The sequence below is a fragment of the Monodelphis domestica genome, chromosome 2 (genome assembly GCF_027887165.1).
Source record: "Monodelphis domestica isolate mMonDom1 chromosome 2, mMonDom1.pri, whole genome shotgun sequence".
Taxonomy (NCBI): Eukaryota; Metazoa; Chordata; class Mammalia; order Didelphimorphia; family Didelphidae; genus Monodelphis; species Monodelphis domestica.
This window is the reverse complement of record NC_077228.1, coordinates 412,353,894-412,375,119: the sequence shown is the minus strand read 5'-3', so window position 1 is coordinate 412,375,119 and position 21,226 is coordinate 412,353,894. Positions and strand designations below refer to the sequence as shown.

Below are 21,226 nucleotides of genomic sequence, written 5' to 3'. Positions count from 1 at the left end.
TTTTTTTCCCCATGGGATAGGGGAGAGAAGGGCTGGCTGAACACCCACAACCACCAGGCTAAGACCTGCCCTCAGACCTGCTATAGGACTGGGCTGGCCAATACCACTACTAGGTCTGTACCCTAAAGAGATAATAATGAAAAATGTTTGTACAAAAATATTTATAGCTGTGCTCTTTGTGGTGGCAAAAAATTAGAAAATGGGGGGGGGTGTCCCTCAATTGGGAAATGGGTGAACAAGTTGTGGTATACTACTGTGCTGTAAGAAATGATGAACTGGATGAACCTGCAGGAAGTGACACAGAGTGAAATGAGCAGAACCAGAAGAACATTGTGCACAGAAAGTAAAACACTGTGGAACAATACAATGTAATACACTTTGCTAATATAAGACAATCCCAAGGGACTTATGAAAAAGAAAGTTATCCACACTGAGAGAAAGAACTGTGGAAGTAGAAACACAAAAGAAAAATAAATGACATCATTTGTTTATATGGATATATGATTTAGGTGTTTTGATTTTAAAAGATTGCTCTATTGCAAAGATAAATAATATGGAAATAGGCATAAATGATAACATTTATATAACCCAGTGGGAATGCTTATTGGATCTGGGAGGGGAGAGGGGAGAGAAAGAAAATGAAATATGTAAACATGGACAAATATTTTTAAAATAAAAATTTTTTAAAAGACTAGGCTGGTTGTGAGAGCGCTAAGCAGAGGCTGTAGCTGTGAGGGAATGCCTCTGACCCACCACTCAAGGTCCAAGACTCTGACAATGGCTGGTAGGGAGGAACTTGGGGGCTACTTGGCTGGATACTCACAGCCCTGCTGGATACAGTGAAGAATTTACCCCAGCACAGGCTAACTGAGTGGGTTAGTTCAATTGGTTGAATCTAGTACACAAGAAGAGGATTGAGAAAAGAGAAGATTTGGTCTCTGGGTATAGCAGCTGAAACACTCTAGTTCAGTAAATCAACAAAGGGACAAGTTTAGAATCCACAGATTTAAGATTTAAATTAATATAGCCAATACTTCAAGTAATATATTTTTAAAATTTATTATCTCACAAAACAGCAACACATGACTAAGTTTTTTCTACCTGCTCAAATTTCCCCACTCCACCAACGCTGTGACAGGAAGGAAAGAGCTAGAGATGGAACTCCACCCAATTTATATCCTGTCTAGGTCAGCATGTAATGACAGGAAATGAGTGGAGTTCTGGGAATCATGGTTTTGCTGGGGATCATAGGTTTTAGGGTAACAGATTCTAATCACATACAGGGCAGGAAAAATAAATAAATTTTTTTAAGTAAATAAAATGAGTAAATTAGAGAGATAAAAAGAAACAACTGAAAGCTACTATGGGGGTAAGGACCAAAGAACAGAACCAATGGAAAAAAGACAAGATTCAGGAAACATCAAGCAAAGCCACAAAAACAAAGAAACAAACAAACAACAACAACAACAACAAAAACCAGGGAATTGGATTCAGGCCCTGGAGCTCAAAAAAGGAATTTAAAAATAAAACAGGTTGAAAAAAAATTGGTACAACCAAAACCAATGCAACTAAAATTAGAAGGAAAGCAACAAACTGGGAAACATTTTTAAAACAAAACTCACTGACAAAGGTTTAATTTCCCAAATATATAAGGATCTACATAAAATTTACAATCAACAAATGGTCAAGGGATATGAATAATAGGCAGTTCTCAGATGAAGAAATCAAAACTATCAATAATCACATGAAAAAAGTGTTCTAAATCTCTCCTGATTAGAGAAATGCAAATTAAAACAACTCTGAGGTACCACCTTATACCTAGCAGACTGGACAATATGGCAGCAAAGGAAAGTGATAAGTGTTGGAGGGGATGTGGCCAAATTGGAACACTAATACACTGCTGGTGGAATTGTTAATTGTTCTAACCATTCTGGAGGGCAATTTAGAATTATGGTCAAAGGGCTTTAAAAAAATGTCTGCCCTTTGATCTAGCCATACCACTGCTGGGTTTGTACCCTAAAGAGATAATAAGGAAAAAGACTTGTACAAAATATTTATAGCCACACTCTTTGTGGTGGCAAAAAAAAAAATTGGAAAATGAGGGGGTGTTCATCAATTGGGGAATGGCTGAACAAATTGTAGTATCTGATGGTGATGGAATACTATTGTGCAAGTGAGGTGTCTAACAGTGGGAATGGAAAGAGGCAAGCTTAGAGACTGGAAGGCCATAAGGGACTTCAATAGTAACAGGTCACTTCAGAAAGTAGACAAATTTGGAAGGAAATGTTGAGTTTGAGAATTTAAATAATAATTTAATGAACAATTATAAGTTTCATAGTTCACTGCCTGTCAGTTTTCAGTTCAACACTACTAGCAACTAATGTAGTAATTTCCTGAAAGACTTCACTAAAAAAAATTCATTTTCACAGATATGTGAAAATATTCAACACAAGCAGTATTAGTCCTTGAGACACATGAAAAGTTCATTGTTGGTTGTTTGAGATTTAATAACATGTTTCTCCACAGAAATGTTATAAATGATAAGTTCCCATGAAATCAATTTGATCTATAAATAAGTAAATATCAGGACCAGCATTATTTGTGTTCATTCTAAGTCCTAGGCACAAGAGAACATGAGGCACAAGAACTAGAAACGATACTAATGTGGGAAAAGTAGTTCCTTAACCTTTCTGTACCCTTAACAGAATGCTTGTAAGTTGTAGAATTTTCTGTAACCTAACAAAACCCAATAAAATGAAACAGAAAAAACTCAGGCAAAAAACTCTAAGATACGGGCTTGCATATGGGCTTCAACATAGGCAGGCAACCCAGAGGCAGCTTTGGTCATCTTTTAATTTCATGTTCCTTTTCAGGACTTCTAAATCTACCATTTTCTAAAAGCTCCAAATTTTGTTTTGTTTTTCCACAGCAGCACCTCTGAAATTAGAGGCAAGAGTTTACTTGTTCTTATTTGTTGGGGGTAGGGAATTTAAGAGGGAAGATGGGGAGGGGATAGCATGGCAGGGCAGGCAATGTATAAATATTGTACAAATATTTTTAAAGGTCAGGAACTGCCTAAACTTAGAAAATAGCAGTGCTAAAAATTTTAAGGAAATATATTTTAAATTTTCCCAAAGTTTAAAAATCTTCTGACTCATTATTAACATATTCTTTTAAGATTCTATAGTAAATAGCACAGACCTTCAAGGTCAACAATTGTCCATAAATATTTAATCATCAAATTACAGAATAATTATAAAATTATGTGTATATCTTTAATGGTTAATTCAAAAGTCTATAACATTTTAAATTTCTACTAAATATCTTATTACCAAAATTGTCCATTAAATGCAAATAATCAACAGAACCAAGAATAATAAGAAAATCACAAACTAAATATTATAGCTATATGCTTTTCAGAAATTCACTTCCTCCTGATTTTACCCTTAGTGACCCCAAAATCACTTCAATGCTATTCACACAAGTGTCCTTAAGTACCAGTGGACACAACTAAAGCACTTAATTTCTTTTTTTATAGGAAGGAATGAGACTGAGTCTGTAATTAAGAAGTCAAATAAAATATATCATTTCTAAATTGAATAGTACGTTTGGTTGTTGGATTTTTTTTTTTACTATAAAGTATATGAACATGGTGCCTTTTTGTCTCCATACTGATAAAATAATTCAACATTTAAGATCTGTCATAGCAAATAAATGGGCTGAACAGACCTCTGTCTACTTAAAAACATTATGGAACTATAAGGCCAAGATATTTCATTCAAATAGCAGTTGCAGAGACAGTGTAATCACAGTAAGATACCTTGATTACATTGCTTTTTGCATTCTGTCTCTGTGCCTTTGTGATTTACCAAGTAAATAAACATTGCAACTTTTTAAAAATTGTAAAACAATTTCAGAAGTCATGCTAAAGTCATTTTATACTTCACTGCAATTCAACAGTAGTAGACTACACTGCTATCATTGAAGCTAAGCCAATAGATGAGTTCAGCTAATAGTCAGAAAACTCTAATTTATCTAAGATACCATCATTACCCCAACTCTGAGTTTTTTCTAAGGGCTATATCCATTGCTTCTTCTTAGATCTTTCCTAGTGCTGGAAAAAAAAACTGTATGCTAGGACAAAATTTTTGGTTCATTATTTTGTTTGTTTAATAATATGGAGCATAAATATGGAAATATATTTTGTATACCAAATTGCTTGCCTTCTCAAGCAGTAGGAAAAGTAGGGAAGAAAAGAGAATTTAGAACTCAAAATTTTAAAATACAAATGTTATAAATTGTTTTTACATGTAATTGAGAAAAAAATTTAAAAGAACTTAAAAATATAAAATGAAGCATATTACTATTATAATTATCACAATTTGTATGGCTTGAATCTAATGGTTTGTATATTTGTATGATAAAGTTTTCATGACAGTATCAGTTTTCTCTCAAATCATAAGATCAAAAATAACTAGAATACTACTTATCCAATAACTAAGAAGGTGAATGGTACAATGGGAAAAAAGCACCATATTTGGAGTCAGAGGACCTCAGTTACAATTCCAGGTCTGCTACTTATTGTTGTGGTCTTGGACAAGTCATTTAAAATCCCTAGGCCTCAACTTCCTCATCTGTAAAAACAAATGAGCTGCAATCATTGACTTCTAAGGATCCTTCTGGCTTTAAATCTATGATCCTAGTCAGGATATTACTTAAAAGAAGAAACAACAATATAAGTTGAAGTCACCTAATTAAATATCTTAATTATGTTTAAATGAAAAAAAGATTTTTTGACAGACTTATAAAAAGGCTTACTGTAAATAGATACTTTACTGGATAAGAAACATGGTGCTTATTAACTTCATCTTCTCAGAGATATTAGAGTAAAACGTGTATTAAACAAAGAAAATGCATGCTTTTCCTTCTCAAAGCTTGGGTTTCATACCTTATATAGACTGGTCTCACTGTACCTTCCCTAGACTTTATTGGCATAAACTACTTTTACTTTCCCCACATAGGGAAGAGAATTATCTCAATATGACTGAATACCACAGATACATTATCAATTTACCATAGTCATAAAACCAGAAGCTGAGATGGTTGTAATCTGTCATACTATATTCTTCACTTGATACCTACTGGATTGGAAAGGCATTCAATATGGCCATTTTCCCATATTGCCATTCTGGATCAAGGGACAGTTTTAGATCCTAGTGATTCACTAGGATTGCCCCCAAGTAAATTCTCTGATTTATATTTCCAATGGGCTGTTGGCCTGAGGAAATGGAAGGGAATTTGAAGGATCCCTGGTGGGTAGATTCTTCTTAGGGCTCCAACAATTGTTTTAACTGGCATTGCATTATTCAGCCCTCTCTCAATTTATCTAATTTTGGCTTTGTGCAGTGAAAATCTCCACTTGTCACAAAAAAACACATTGTTCATGATTATTAATTCATTACTTGAAAGTTATAGCATGATGTAATAGATTGGGAGTTGGCCTATGAGCCAAGATCATCGAAGTTCAAGTCCCACTTTTTTCACAAATTGGTTGTATGTGGGCAACATACCTCAGGATCCCCAAGCAACTCTCTGAGATTATGAATATAACAGTTATGAAGTGATAGATTCAAATATAAAACTTCTAATGCAAAGAAAACTCTCTTGAAGAAAAGGAAAAAGAGCAAAATGGCAAAGCAATACATGGTACCTATAAACACCATGTATTTATTTGTAAGACAAAATTAAGCAGTAATCTTGTTAAACTAGTAAAAAGAATCATAAGTCAGAAGATAGATACTTGTTAAGTTAGAACATAAAATTAATTTTTGTACATAATGGAATAATTTACATTTTATATCACAGTATTATATAAAAAATCCTAGAAATCAGGAGAGAATTGATTTAATCTAAACTCTAAAGTGACTATGACCCTAAGTCATTTAACCTTTCTCAGAGTCAGTTTCCTTATCTATAAAATGGGGCTAATAACACCTTCAGTACCTAGCTCAGAAAATCATTGTGAAGATCAAATGAGATAAAAAAAAATGCACCACTTTGCAAACATTACAATGCTATTTAAAGTGCCATCATTATTATTAGGAAAATCCAACAATCACAGTATAAAATACTTTGTGTTGAATATTAAGAACCTATCAGCTGAGTGGCAAAGGTTTTTTCTTTTAATAAAAATTTAAAAAATAAAGAACCTACCTAAACATTTCAGTCAAAATGTACTAGTTAATATTTTTCAAAATAAAACCTGCACTGGATCAAGTGTGTTTGAAATTTTTGGCTTTGCTCCATTATCGTAACCATGAAGTCCAATAACTATACCACAATATCCAAACAGTGCATTAATAAATTAAAAACCGCATTAGACTCCAGTTTTTATGGATGCAGTCTCTAGAGCAAAGGATAAATTATGACTTTCTGAAAGATTTTTGTCAAACACAATTTCTCTGCTAGAAGTAGGGGAGGGAGATGCAAGACAGAGGAGCTGACTTTAGTAAGAAAAAATAATATGTTTGGTTTTTTTAAACCAAATATTGACCTAAGTTCAAGGGCCAGAAAAGAATATACAAAATTTGTAATTAACTGTAAATCATATATGTAGCTAAGGAGAAACAAAAGAGAATATGCTAGATGTAGAAGTATCAATATATATGCATAAGGAAGGAAGCAGTAGGAAAAGGACTGGCCTTGGCATTCTGAAGCCTTGAATTTAAGTTCTATTTTTGCATACTATGTGAACCTGTGACCTCTGGTAAATCACAAGGCCTAAATGCTATAGAGTTGCTAGTCTGAATCAAAGAAAGTTTTTACAAGAATTCCCTTTGGTGAATTGGTGAACTGGTAAAATCCTAGGTATAAATTTCCCACCCCCAAGAAAATGTAGAGGATTATTTCTGGGTACAATATATTTTTATGATACATATATAATTTTCATATCATATGTCACATACATTTTATAATACATATGCCTTTTAATATGCATACATGTATATGTACATGTGTGTACACATATACACACATATGCACATATATAAAATGAATATACATATAAAATTCATACAGCTCTTAGAAATAGAACCTAAAAAAAATTATAGGTTGATTTTAAACATACACTTCCAAACAAAATCAAAGCATATTGGTCCTTTGCAACTAGTGATCTAATATAATTAGACTATGACCAATTAAAAATCAGGCAATGTATTAATTCAGTAAGTATTTATTCAAAGCCTAGAATGTAGTACACATCTTGCAAGGTGTTAAAAATACAGAGATGAAAACAAAAGAGTTCCTTGCGCTCAAGTAGTTTGTTTCCCTTGGGGAACAATATGTACATATACATAAGTAAATATAAAATATACAAAGAAACACACTACATGAAAAGTAATTTCAGTTATCAGAGCACCAGCAAGTGTGGAAATCAGGATAAGTAGGCCTCATGTAGGAGGTGCCATTTGAGCTGAGTCTTGAAGGGAATTAAGGATTCTAAGGCTGAGATAGGGTAGGAGGGAATTCCAAGCAAAGGTGTCAGCCTGAGAAAAAGCAGAGAGGCATACTGTAAAGGCAAACAACTTTTAAAAGCTTAAGAATTCTGATCAACATGATGACCAACAACAACTTCAGAAAACTCCTAATTAAACATGTTGTCTACTGTCTAAAAGAAAGGGGATAGATTCAGAGGGCAGAGTAAGAAAGAGTTTTCTGGATATGGTCAATGCAGGAATTTATTTTTCTTGACTACATATGTTTGTAATGTGCATTCTTTTCTGCTTTCTCAAAGGGTTTGGGAGAAATGGAGGCAGTAGAAAGACAAGGTAGATAATAGACAATAAAATTAATTTAATAATTTTTCTATAAAAAAAGAATAAAAGGTATATCATGTCAAGAGATGAGAAAATAGGCTAGTTTGGCTCCTCTGTAGAGTGGATAAAGAAATATGCAATAAATTTAGAAATGTAATATGGTATAAGATTGGTTTGGAATGAATAGGTTTGTATTCCTTTGGAGACAACTGGGAGCTACAGGAGTTTTTGTGTGAGGGAGAAACATAGTCAGATCTTACTTTAAGAAAATCAATTTCATAGTTCTCTGAAGATGCTTTGGAGAAGAGAGACCTGAAGCAAGAAAACTAGAAAACAAGAAGTGTACTAGGAACCATGATCATGGTCTGTGAAAGAAGAAAAGGGAATAAACATGAAAGATGCTATGGAGTTACAAATAAAAAGGTAGAACAAGCTGAGGATTACAATTACAGGTGGCCAAAATAATGATGCAGTCTCTGAACAGAAATAGAGGTATTGGGAAAAGAAGTAGGTTTAATGTGTTTCATACAGTTCTAAATTTGAGTTGTCTACAGAAAATCCACTTTGAAATATCCATTAAGCAGTTGTTAATAAGGAACTGAAGCTCAGGAGAAAAACTAGGGAAGGGCATATACAGTGGCATAAAGATGAAATTAAACTTATAGGGGCTGACATCACTAACTGAATGAATGAGCAAACATGTTTACTCTGTGCCAAGTATTGTGCTAAACATTGGGGAGACAATAGAAAAATGAGAATCTTTGTTCTCAAAAAACTATTATCCTAAGCAATGAGAACAGCACATCTAGGAGAGTTCAGTTGTAAGATGAATGGATGGGTCCAGTGATCAGTCCTAAGGGTTCAGCTATAAGGCAGATGGCAAAGGCTAAGGGCTCCTCTGAGTACACTGGAAGATCAGATGGCAATGCCTAGTGACAGATCAGAAAAGTTCTTTCTCTTTGATAGCTGGAGATGGAAATCTAGTCAGAATAAATAAAAATTCATTAAGCCCCTACTACATGCCAGGCACTGTGTGCTAAGTGCTGGGGATAGAAAGACAAAAGATGGTCCCTGCTCTCAAGGAGCTCCCCATCTAAAAGGGGAGACAACATGCAAACAGCTATGTACAAACAAGTCATCTAAAGGATAAACTAGAAATAATTAAGAGAGGGAAAGGCAACAGCATTAATGGACATCAGGAAAAATTTCCTGGAGATGGTACCATCTTAGCTGGGACCTGAAGGAAGCAAGAAAGCAGAGATGAGGAGAGAGAGCATGAGTCAGGAGATAGAATGTCATGTTTAAAGAACAGTCAGGAAGCCAGTGTCAGAGGATTACAGAGGAAATCATGATAGGCAGGGTATATAAAGGCCAGAAAGATTGGGGGGAGGTAAGATATGAAGACTTTCATATGAAAGTCCTCATAAAGGAGGACTGGGGTTTACTGAGGAGGTGAGTTGACACAGTCAGACTTGTATGGGCAAGAAAATGAAGGTTTGGGGGAGAGTAGCCTGGAGGATTATTTCCTCCTGGGCCCACTGGAGACCTGGACTTGTGCGTGGATGCGATGGGCAACTCAGGGTAGGTGCTGGATGGAGATCCAGACCTGAACATGTGTGTTTGCTTCTCCCAGGGTTGAGAGAAAAGGTATTGAGGGTAGGGATAGTACTCAGGATAGAGCCTTGGGATAAACCTCCAACTGAGAGTACAATATGAAAAATAGTCCTGCAAAGAATTGTGCCAGACAGGTAAGAAAAGAACTGAGAAAAGGGAGGGTCACAAAAAGGCAGTTAAGTCAAAAGTAACTAAGAACAGAGGATAAACAAAGGTGTCAAATATTATAGAAAACTAAAAAAAAAAGGAAAAAAGAAAACTCAAGAAGGATGCGGACTAAGAAAAGCTATCAAGGTGGTCGATTAAGGAATCCCTGAAAATTTTGGAAAGAAAAAGTATTAATTGAGTGAGATGGTCAGAACCCAGACTGCAAAGGGTTGACCAGTCAGTGGGAGGGAAGGAAATAAGAGGCAACATGTTTAAACAGGTTATACTAGAGGTATATTTGTTAGGAAGAGGAGAGATGTACGATATTAGTTTGTGGGATTAGTAGTGTCAAGCAAAACATTTTTTAAAAATTTGTTATTTGAAATTCTGAACTTTATGAACCAAGTAAGTAAAATATACCCTGTAGAAAAGAAATAACATGAGTCAAAATAAAATAAAAAATAAATAAAAAAAAATAAGTGCCAGAGAGGTTGTGGTCCTTTAATTCACTATTAATAGAGCAGTAAACTGATTCAAACATTCTGGAAAGCAATTGGGAAGTAGGCCCCAAAAGCCTTTAAACTGTGCATGCCCTTTGACCTTGCAATACTGACACTAGGTTCTTTACCCCCAAATGATTAAAGGGAGGGAAAGGATACACGTACAAAAATATTTATATCACTTCCTTTTGTGGTAGCAAAAAAACTGGTAACTGAGGGGATGTCCATCAATTAAAATGGCTGAAGAAATTATAGCATAAGAATGTAATGGAATACTACTAAGAAATGATGAAGAGGATGGTTTTAGAAAAACATGAGAAGACTTGGATGAACTGATGAAAAGTGAAATGAGCAGCACCAGGATAACTACTTATATATTAACTACAATGCAATAGAGATAATCAACTTTGAAATATTTGGGAACTCTGATCAACACAATTCCAAAAGATCATGATAAAACTAGTTATCTATCTCTATCTTCAGATACAGAGATAATGGTACTCAGAATAATGTAGATTGAAGTATTTCTTTTCTTTCTGGATGAAGTTAATGTAGGAATTTGTTCTGCAGGAGTATGCATATTTCTAATTGGTTTTATTTTTCTTGCCTTTTCAATGGGTAAGGGAAAGGAGAGGAAACGAAAGAATTCAGAACAGAAAATTAAATTTAAAATTTTTAAAGCCATATAATTAAATTTCATATAACATTAAAGCTAGGTAGAATGTTAGAGATAAGCTAACCCAAATAGAAAAATGTAAAATCTACTGAACATTTCATGAGTTCATAACCTTTAGAAGGTGGAAGACAGTTGATTTTCTTTGGTAGAGATAGTTTTCTCAACTGATGGTCCCAACAGGAATGAAATCTCATATTTTGTTTAAAATTGTTATAGTTTGTTAAATTTGTTAAAAATTATATAGTGTTTTTAAAGTCACAAACTTTTGAACAGTAGTGTATAGAAAGAATGATTTGTATTTGGTAAACCTAAAAATGGAGCAAGTTTCCTATTTTCTCTTCCTTATATTGCATAATTTTATATTGAAAATTTATAAAATTAATTTAAATCTTTACACTGACAACCTATAAAGCTTTTTCTCAATCATGATATTGGAAACTACTTGTTAGAACCAAGAATAAAATAAGAGTTTAGCCTGTAATAAGTGTATTTAAAAAAATACTGTCAAACCATAAATGCTTAAATAAATATGAATTAATGCAATAATATAATTCATATGACTTCTTTACTGAAACAGAACAAGTAGTTTTTTTTCAAATTTTTTCTACTAATTAACCGACAAGACTTATAAATCCTGAGATGAAACTAATTACTTTAAAGTTCAAAGAAGTAACTTGTAGTAATAATGACATGACTCAAAATCCCATAAATTCTTTAAGCATCTACCACCCCCTCCACATTTGTATTAGGCTATGAATCAAGTCAACCAACTTAGTTTATCCTTAAAGGGAAAAACGCTTTTAAATGAATTGATCATTTAAAATCTAAACTTTCATATACCTTCCCTAGTATGTGTTTTTTCATTCAATGGTAGATTATTTTCATATATCAGTTGACATTTAAATCATAAATCATAATGTTAACCTACATTGATTTCCTTGCAAAGTTCTTAGCATTCTGGCAGTGCATTTTCAAACTCTTTTGTGACATATAATATTAAAAACAGCATATCAATTAACTCCAAGTTATTACCTTAGACAGAAATACTATGGATAATAAGTGAACAAAAGCAAAAAAGAAAGAACATAAAAGGAATATTACTATTAGTTTGCTAGTATTTGGCAATAATAATGCTAGAATCACATGTGACACTGGGAAGGAGGAAAGATGAAACAGGGAAGGCAGAAAAGTAGGAGGGAGATACACTCATAGATTTATACATTTTTACTCATATTCTGTGTTCATGACAGTCATATGACCGAACTGGTCAGAGCCTGAACCCTGCTGACACAGTCTTCAAGAATCCAAGGTCACCTCCCATACCATAATGAGGCTTCAAAGTGGATCTTTGTGAAGATCAACATAAGACAGGGGGAAAAAAATATAAAAGAACAAGTTCGCCATCAAGTCAATACTGATTTACATGGGGCTTGAACAAGTTCATTTCCACTGAAGAAAATGCAACTGGCATTTATAATTGCTCACATACCCCTAGCTTTCCACCTAAAAAAAATCAGTTACTTTTAGATAACTATTAATGATTCTGCCTCAGGTAAAAAGAAACAAACCCCATATTTAAAGTGGAATTATTTGCAGATCTCAGACTGAAGTGGATCACAACATAATCAAGAACTACCAAATCAAGAAATTAGGTTCATTTCTAAAATGTGTGCATACAACAAAATCTTTACAAAAGTTTAGTAAATTAGGTAAATGTAAATAGCTATATTTTTCAGCTATGCCACAAAGACCTCTCTTTCCACTGATTTTTCTATATTCTATATGTCATCCCTATCTCAAAAGCCATTGCACCAAATTATCAGATCCTTAAAGAATTGGATTCTCTTACTCATTTTTGTATTCCCCACAGGTCTAGCAATATCTTGTATTTCAAACTAATGCTTAATAAATGTTAAAATTTATTTATAAAGTAATGTGAATTGGTAGGCTTTTCCAATAACAGGGATAAGAATCCAATTCTTTATTTGCTCTAAAGCAAATAAGATATTGCTGTTTTTACTAAAGCTATCTGAATAGAGACAAATTTTTAAAGATAGATCTTTTATGATTTTACAAATCCAAAAGAAAGAAGATAATAGGAATATTATTATTAATTTACCAGTATTTTATGATTTTACCGATCTGAAATAGCTCTTGAAAATATTAGTGTCATTTTATGTCACAAGAAGGGATTTTAAATTTTCATTTTTTAAAATAAATGCAGATAAATTGTAAAATATTAATTGTAAAACCATAATTACAAAATGAAAGTATAAATTCACCTGCTACTTGTTACGTTTACTTTGGTTGACCTTTTCATGGTGAAGGGGGAGGAGGAGGTAAAGTTGAAATATAAGGTTTGTGAGACAAGAGTACATATTCACCTATACTTTCTGTCTGTTTACTCTGATTGACCTTTTTTTTGTGGGGAAGGGGAGGAAAGAAATATCTGCTCATGAAAATCTCTGTGCCAATAAAAAAAAAAACTCATTGGCCACTTAAGAGTTAAGACACTTACTCTACAAAGGCAAAACTCATAACAGTAAATGTGACAAAGATAAAGGTATTTCTCTAGTTAGAATGCTGATTTAATATTTTCAAGAAACAATTTGACCATTTCCCTCTATTTATATAGCATAAGCTATAACTAGGTTATTTCCTAATTTAAAAGATGACATTAAACATATTATTTATTTAAAAACATTATTAAGAAGCATGCTACAGTGTCTTTTTTGGTAACTATTGTTTGCCCCAGCATTGATCAAGGAAGCATAAGCCTACAATGTGAAAAGATAGCACTAAATGAAAATCTGAGGAAAATATGATATAGTACATAATACAGGGGAGGTCAAGTCAACAAGCATTTTTAAGTGCCTACTAGTTTCCAATCAATATCCAAGGCACTGAAGATACCAAGAAAAAATAGGCAAAAATAAAATATTATACAGAATTAATACATTTTGCACAAAAATAGGAAAAAAAGACCTAACACTAAAGTTATCCAAATGATACTATACAACTTTAAATTCTAAGAATACGAAAATCTCAGAGAAATCAAAAGTAGAAGTGCTCTAAAAGAACATGATATGTATAAGCTATAGTATCTTTCCAAAGATGAGAGTAGTATCATAAAAGACATCAAGAAAGACTTCTGACCCAAAAAGGAGTTGGGTGTGTCATGTATCAAGAGTGAGGTATAAAAGACAAACAACTTGAATGTTGCATTAGTATCCACAAAATATTTTTTAGACCAAGAGATTACAGCCTGTTAGTTCAGAGGATAGATCCCGGATGGGGGACTTATGGAAGAATATAAGCAGCAATAATACAGAATTAAAAGTCATATATAGACTTACAATTGTAGAGAGTGCCCTCCTGCAGGTGATCATGGATCCATGATGTGGGTTTAATGTTGGGTACTGAATTACATTGGTTTATATTACATTTATATATGTATATATACTTAAATAACAATGTTTTAACTTATCAAACCTCTTTATCAAAGGTTACATCAGGTAAGCCCTTTCTCCCAATAAGTCCAATAAAAATTGATAGGATATAATTTGAAGATAATGTCAGTCTGAGGAAGAAAGAAAATCATTCAAATAGAACATATTCCCTCCAGTGCTGTCTTTCATATCACAACTCATCTATACCTGTCCATCCTTTGTCTCTCTTAAAATACACTATAAGTTAAAAAGTCAGAGGTAGTGATTTGTTTTGTTTTGTTTTGTTAGCATCGTAAGTACAATTTATTCCATGGGGTCAATTAACTCAGGAGTTAGTTGACAGTGATTGATTTATCATGGCACATTAGGTGTGGTAGAAATCGTGCTGGATTCCAATCCTAGTTCTGTCTCTTTATTATCTATATGATATTAGGTGAGTCACTTCGAATTCTATTACAAAAAGGTTGGACTAGATTACTTTTTAAAAGTTTCTTCCAACTATAAATCTATGTATTATCTTCTACTGACTTATCTTAAATTTTCTAAATTATTAAAATTGTGTCTTTTGGATCTTTGGCAAGAAAATAATTATATTTAAAGCAATATGACAAAGGTACCACGTAGCCCTTGAAAACTATATTCGTTTTACAATTAAACTATAAGTAATTGGCTTTCTAACTATTTCTTTGCTTCTTAAGTAATTTGGAGATATGTTCAACAGAGCTGTTTTAAGTTCAAATAATCTATGCATGATCTCTCTCACCTCTTAATAGGTATGGTTTACAAAGTAAATCTAGCATGGGAGCACAGAGGAATCACAACAAATAATATATTAGAAGAAAAAACAGTACTCACAGCAACAACAGAAATAATGCATGTCTTTTAAGATATGATATCTTCAAATGAATAAAGGTTAAGAAAGAATTAATTCATACAGCAAATGAATTTACAACTTACCAGAGAGGTCTCAAACGTTTCCATAAAATTTAGAATTCTCATTTACTTCTAATATTCCATAATTAAAACTATAGTCATTTGCTTTACTATTATTTAGGTTTTCACTACTTATTCAATGATGTAAATTTAAAAAATACTTTCTAATGAATAAATGAAATCCTTAAAAAATGTGAAAAATTCATTTGACCATGAAAAAAGAAGTCCTTGATGTCTTGTATGTCAATATAAAGCGTTTATCTGTAACATTCTATTTTTTCCTTAATTTTCTCTTTTTTGGTATTAAAAAAAATACCACTCTAATCAAATAATATTCTGCATGGCTTAATTTTGACTAAATCCACATCACTTGCTTTAAAATCCATTGAGAAGTTCATCTTCAGTGATTTTCCCCTTCAGTAATTACCATACAGAATTATACTACTGGGTTCACATTTTAAGTACTAAATTTTAAGTAATAAAAAAAAACATGTATTCCAAAGAAGCTTTAAGGAATGGCTAGCAACTCAAGGGAAAACTAAAAGTAACTTCTTTTTAAATTATTTTTTATTTCAAAATTCAGTATTTCAATTAATTTCAATTCAAATTTTCAATCAATTTCAAAAAATGACAATTCACCTATCACATTGGTATTTTTTCTATCCATTTCCCTTTACAAAGGAATTTGATTGTCTACTGTCACACACATTTCTACTGTCCTTCTTAATTTTATAACTAGTTTTTGAGAAAAAAATTTAAAGTTTAGTAGCTAGAACACTGTCAACGTTAAAACCTTGCTTCTGAAGAGAAAGATGCTTTATTGTCTCTATGACCTGCTACTACTTAACGAAGAAAATCTTCTCTTCAAGTTTTAATTCAAACAAATATTCAACTACTTTATGATGGTAAATTAGTAATAGTAAAATTCTATCCAAGTCTAGTATGAAAGATGCTACCAAAGTAGGAGCCATCACTGGTATGTCATGTCTACTGCATTCTTTTCACTACTCTGTGATATAAACAGCACAAGCACAATATAGAGGAAACCAAGGCTCTCAGAAAAACTGATTTGCCCATGATCACATGGCAAGGTGAGGCAGGATTTAAACCTATTTTTTCTGACTCCAATTGTAGTACCTTATGCACTCTACCTGTAATGTTTATTTGAAATATGCCCTCATTTTTTGTCATTTCCTCCAAGTGTATTGTTACTAGAAATTGGGCTTTCTCACCATTCTCATCTCTCCATTTAACAAATACTTACAGAATGTTTACTACATGCAAGGTACTCTGCTTGAAGCTCTGAGTTCTACCATCTGAATAGTAATTTGATTTTTTGTTTTGTCAGATGTAGAACGAACATGGAGAAATGAACTGTTCAGTTTCAAATCCTAGTATAATATATGACAGTGAAAGATGAATTATAATAGCAGACTTTGATTTAGTTACCAAACAATATATTTACTTTGTAGGAAAGCTGAAAAGGCAGTATGATGAACCTTGACTAACTGGGTTTGAACACCAGATAAAGATAACAATAATCAAGAATGCTGAAGTACTCTTCATCATCAACAAATGTCTCAAAGATAAATAGATAAATAGATATATATGCATGGCATAGTTATAGACATAGTCATATAAGCTTATAGTTTTCATTTCAATTAAATCTTTTGGGTGACTACTTTGGCCCTAAAAAGATCTATTATATCTGGAGAAGTCATTCTTGATGAAAAACACTTGCAAGTTCAAAAGACACTTTGTAAGAAGAAAAAATAAGAGTTCTTGGATAAAAAGAGTAGAGAACAAGTATTTATTAAATGCCTATTAAATACTAGCCACTGTAGTAAAAGTTTAACAAATATCATCTCAGTTATCCTCAAAACTAGGCAAGATAGGTGCTATTTCAGAAGTGACTTGTCTAGGATCACATGGTAAGTATTTGAAGCTAAATTTGAATTCATGTCTTCTTTACTCTAGGCCCAGTTCTCTTTTCCTCTATGCTACTAGCTGACTAAAACCAAAGTGAATGCCTAAGTCTTGGGAAAGAAGGTAAGAGAAGAGTTCTAAATGAAAAGGAAACTATAAGGCTTTGTGAAAGCATTTCTGTTTAGCTTACCTGAAAAACACTAGAAGCAATTATTTTCTTTCATTCTCCCAGTAAGACCACATGCCCCAAACCTCAAAACAATTCCTACTGAAGTTGACATATTACACAAGAAGGACTAATGGGGGGGGAGATGATATTTTTGCACTATCATATAGAGTTTTCATACTCTCTTTTCTTTTGTTTTTCCCTTAAATGCTTTTTCTGGGAATTGTTTATCTGCCAAATTGGGGAAAAAAATTTAAATGATAGAACATGGATTTATGCTTTAGAAGGATGAAAGTTTTAAAAACAGTTTCATATTATAATTTCTACTGCAACCTCTTGATCAAAGATAATACATGAGAAAGTAAGTAGAATAAAAAAAAATACAACCAGTAACAACAGTATAAAAGGGAAGAAATGTAACAAGAAGAAAAAAAATCAAATTTCAGTGCTAACATATTATACTGACCAAGCTTCGCTTCAGAGAAGTGATATGAAAATGCAATTCCCTTCCTTAGTGTAAAGGTGAAGGACTACAGGGGTGAACAATGAATATCCTGAATAGATTTGGTTGATGAGTCAGTTAGTTTGGGTGTACTGTTTTTCCCTCCTTTCTTTTTAAAAATTCTTTGTTATAAGGCATAGTTCACAGAGGGTGAAGGACAGGAATATATTTGAATACAGGGGCCATATAAAAAACAAAAGATATTAATAAGTTTTTATCAAAAGAAAATGATTGCTTAGTAGATATGCTTGGAATTATAGTTTTCATTCAAAAATAAATGCAATGGGAAAATTTGTAACTATGTCTGTGCTATGTGGTTTTAAGTCTAGAAAACCTAAAATTATTTCTTCATGAAAGTTTTAATAATTTTTATACTAAATATAGTTAAATATTTCTTTAATGATGCTGACACATTGACATATTTTGAGATTCTGTAGTGCATCAGGGTCATAGTTCTGATTTATCCATTCAGGATGATACCAATCTCTCCCTTACAATCTTAAAAGCAATGTAACATCATGGTGTGGAGATAACCTTGGGTTCTTGAAGGCCATACCAACAGAACCAACATATTTTGGAAAGGCTTCAACTCCAGGCCTTTTCACCAGTCTTCTCCCAACTTTTCTTCTTTTCATCTCCTTTATACCTTGGTATTTTATTTGGTACCATATAAGAGCCTGTCATCTTTCCATCCAGAGATTTTGGTAGAGAATGTATATTATTTAGATCTAGTTCTTCCTCTCCCTCCCCACTAACAGAACCTCTTTCTTTATGTTTATGTCATCTGATTACCTCTAATAGCAAAAGTCCACCTACAGTGACTTCAACAATTTGTAAATCTTGGGCTAAGGCCTCTTGGGCTACAAGCCTATGAATTGTGCTAGTTTCTGGTTGAAAGATGGCCACAGTAAAGTCAAGATTGAAATACTGAAGGAATTCTGCAACAAGACTTGCCACTAAACAACCATTTTGAGTATTTAAAAATGTGTTCAAGCTTTTATTCACTAAAGATATTTTATGATCTTAAAAAATGCAACTTTTAGAGCTGAAAAAAAAGTTATAACAATAGATTTCTACTCCCTGTCCCTCAAATTCTGAGTTTTTCTTTAAACAAACAAACAAACAAAATCCTACTCTCATGGCTTAAAGATTTCAAGAAAATCTGTATATTTAAATAGGGAATACATTTCATGTTGTCCTAAAGAAATTTCAAAAGATAACAAAAGTTTGGGTTCTTTGAATTCTGTAGAAGGTTTTTAGTTCCCCTAAGCTTCAGACCATCCCAAATACATATTCTCTTATCTGGACAATACCATTTAGGTCGTTTGGAGCTAACCTTTCTTGTGACTCAACTATGAAAACAGCTAAAAACAGCAAATATGAATAGGCTAAATTATTTTCTTGTTAGGAAAGCAAACATTTTTTACAAAAAAATAAGCATTTTTAAAAAGAGCTACTATACAATAACTAATAGTAGAATATAGTAAAAGCCACTAACCTTACTGTAAAGTCATAGGAGCAAGAGGCCAACAAAGAAGCATGAAATGGTGAAAACTGCAAGAGATCAAAGAAATTTTTTTCTAACAATAAAAATCTGAATAAACATAAAGATATAGAAATAAGAGCAATTTAACAATTAATGCACTCATAAAAAAGACTTTTATTTTCCTGTAACAAAGAGAATCTTTCCTGAAACAACTGCCTGAACCTGAGATTAATTGCATGACAGTATTTCATTTTAGTAATATCCATAAGCACTATTGTAAACTAAAGGTTTTTCAGCTTTGCCAATTCAAATTCTACTTTCTTTAGTCTTTAATTTAATCCATAAGCTTTACCTTGAGAGGAATAGCAATTCTGACCTATAAATTTTCTACCTACAGTCAATTTTTTGCATAAATTCTAAAAATGCCATGTGGTCTAACATTTATAGAGAAAGATGCTCCCAAAAGCCATTTGCACAATTTTAGTCTGATCACTCACTGAATAACAACTGAAAAAAAGTCCCACTTAGAATCATAAATTACTTTGAAATACTTTGTACAGTTGGTCTCAGGTAAGTTTTCAATGACCATAAAACATTTAAGATACACTGTTCCAACAAGTATTAAACATATTCTTCAAGATTAAACATTTTGTTAAAATAATTCCTTAATCTCTGAATCATGGATAATGAATAATGATTAATTTTATTTCAGTGATGAAAAATGCAAAGTAAAAGATTATTAATGTTTCATAGAGAGAGACAGTGATAGGCAAAAGATCTGTAATCTCATTGGTCCAGGAATTTTCCAAGTGAAAAAAACTTCCTCTAACAAGGCAATTAACACATTCTCTACAATTTATACTCTCAAAGTTGCCCAGAGCACTGAGATGTTCAATAACTTGCTCAGGGTCACACAGCCAGTTTATGTGAGAGGCAATATCTGAATTATTCTTCATTTTTTAGATGGGCTCCCTATCCTTAACATGCTATATCTCCAGATAATATTTTTAAAAATATAACTAAATTATGTCAATAGATTGATTGCATCCTCCAAAAAGCTAATTACTGATGTACCTCTTTATATAAAAGAGCATTTCTAATCAGAACTTTAAAAAATTCTACATGAGATATCTCTTAAGTACAGCCATCTTTGATATATATAAGATACGACAGATATTTAAAACATAACTGAAAGAAAAAATTAGGTGTCATTCCATATGTAGTAGTACTCTGTAGCCTGTTAATCAACACATTTGAAATTATATTAGGGCTTTCAAATACACAAAGCATAATTATCTAACTGGAAATATGACCAGAATAATTTTACCCTTATAACCAAATAGATCAAAGTATAGAAATGGGACATATTACTGAATATAATTAATTATATGGCAGATTTTTTCCAAAGTGTAACCAAAAGTAATAAAGAGTAATCCAGAACACAATCAGACAAAATTTGGGGGGAAAACAAAAGTCTTCTATAAATTTTAATTACACACAGTTTGAATACACCATCTCTGTAAAGCCTCAGCACTTTGCAAAAAAATAAAATAAAATTCAGTAATAATAAGAAAATCTAGACTATCTGGTGCTTTAGGGAATGAGCCAATTTTGTTCAGACTTCACAGTTTATCCCTTTATGCATCAGAATTTTGTATCTTAAAATTTTTAAACCTTAACCTTCCTTCCATCTTAGAATCAATACTGTATATTGGTTCTAAGACAGAAGAGTTGTAAGGGCTAGGCAATAATGGGTGTTAAGTGACTTTCCCAGGGTTACACAGCTAGGAAGTGTCTAAGATCACATTTGAACCCAGGACCTCCCATCTCTGGGCCTGGTTCTCAATCCACTGAGCCACCCAGCTGCTCCCAAGCATCAGAACTTAAAAAAAAAATCATTACTTTCTATCTCATTAGTATTATACATTCATTACACAGTGTTTACCATGCACATTTTTAACCTTTCTTTGATGATTACTTTGTAAATAGCCCTTCAAACTATATAGTCCTTAA

At 32.6% G+C, this 21,226-nt stretch overlaps 1 protein-coding gene across 2 annotated transcripts in view; it reads right to left on the bottom strand.

Annotated features, from left to right (window-relative positions):
* PEX7 (peroxisomal biogenesis factor 7) overlaps nt 1-21,226 on the bottom strand; it is an 81,750-nt gene that overhangs the window by 21,551 nt on the left and 38,973 nt on the right. For both annotated transcript variants that reach the window (XM_007484617.2, XM_056818870.1), the window contains one exon: nt 19,226-19,281. In XM_007484617.2, coding sequence (XP_007484679.1) covers nt 19,226-19,281 — 56 coding nt within the window. The remainder of the gene's footprint in view (nt 1-19,225; nt 19,282-21,226) is intronic.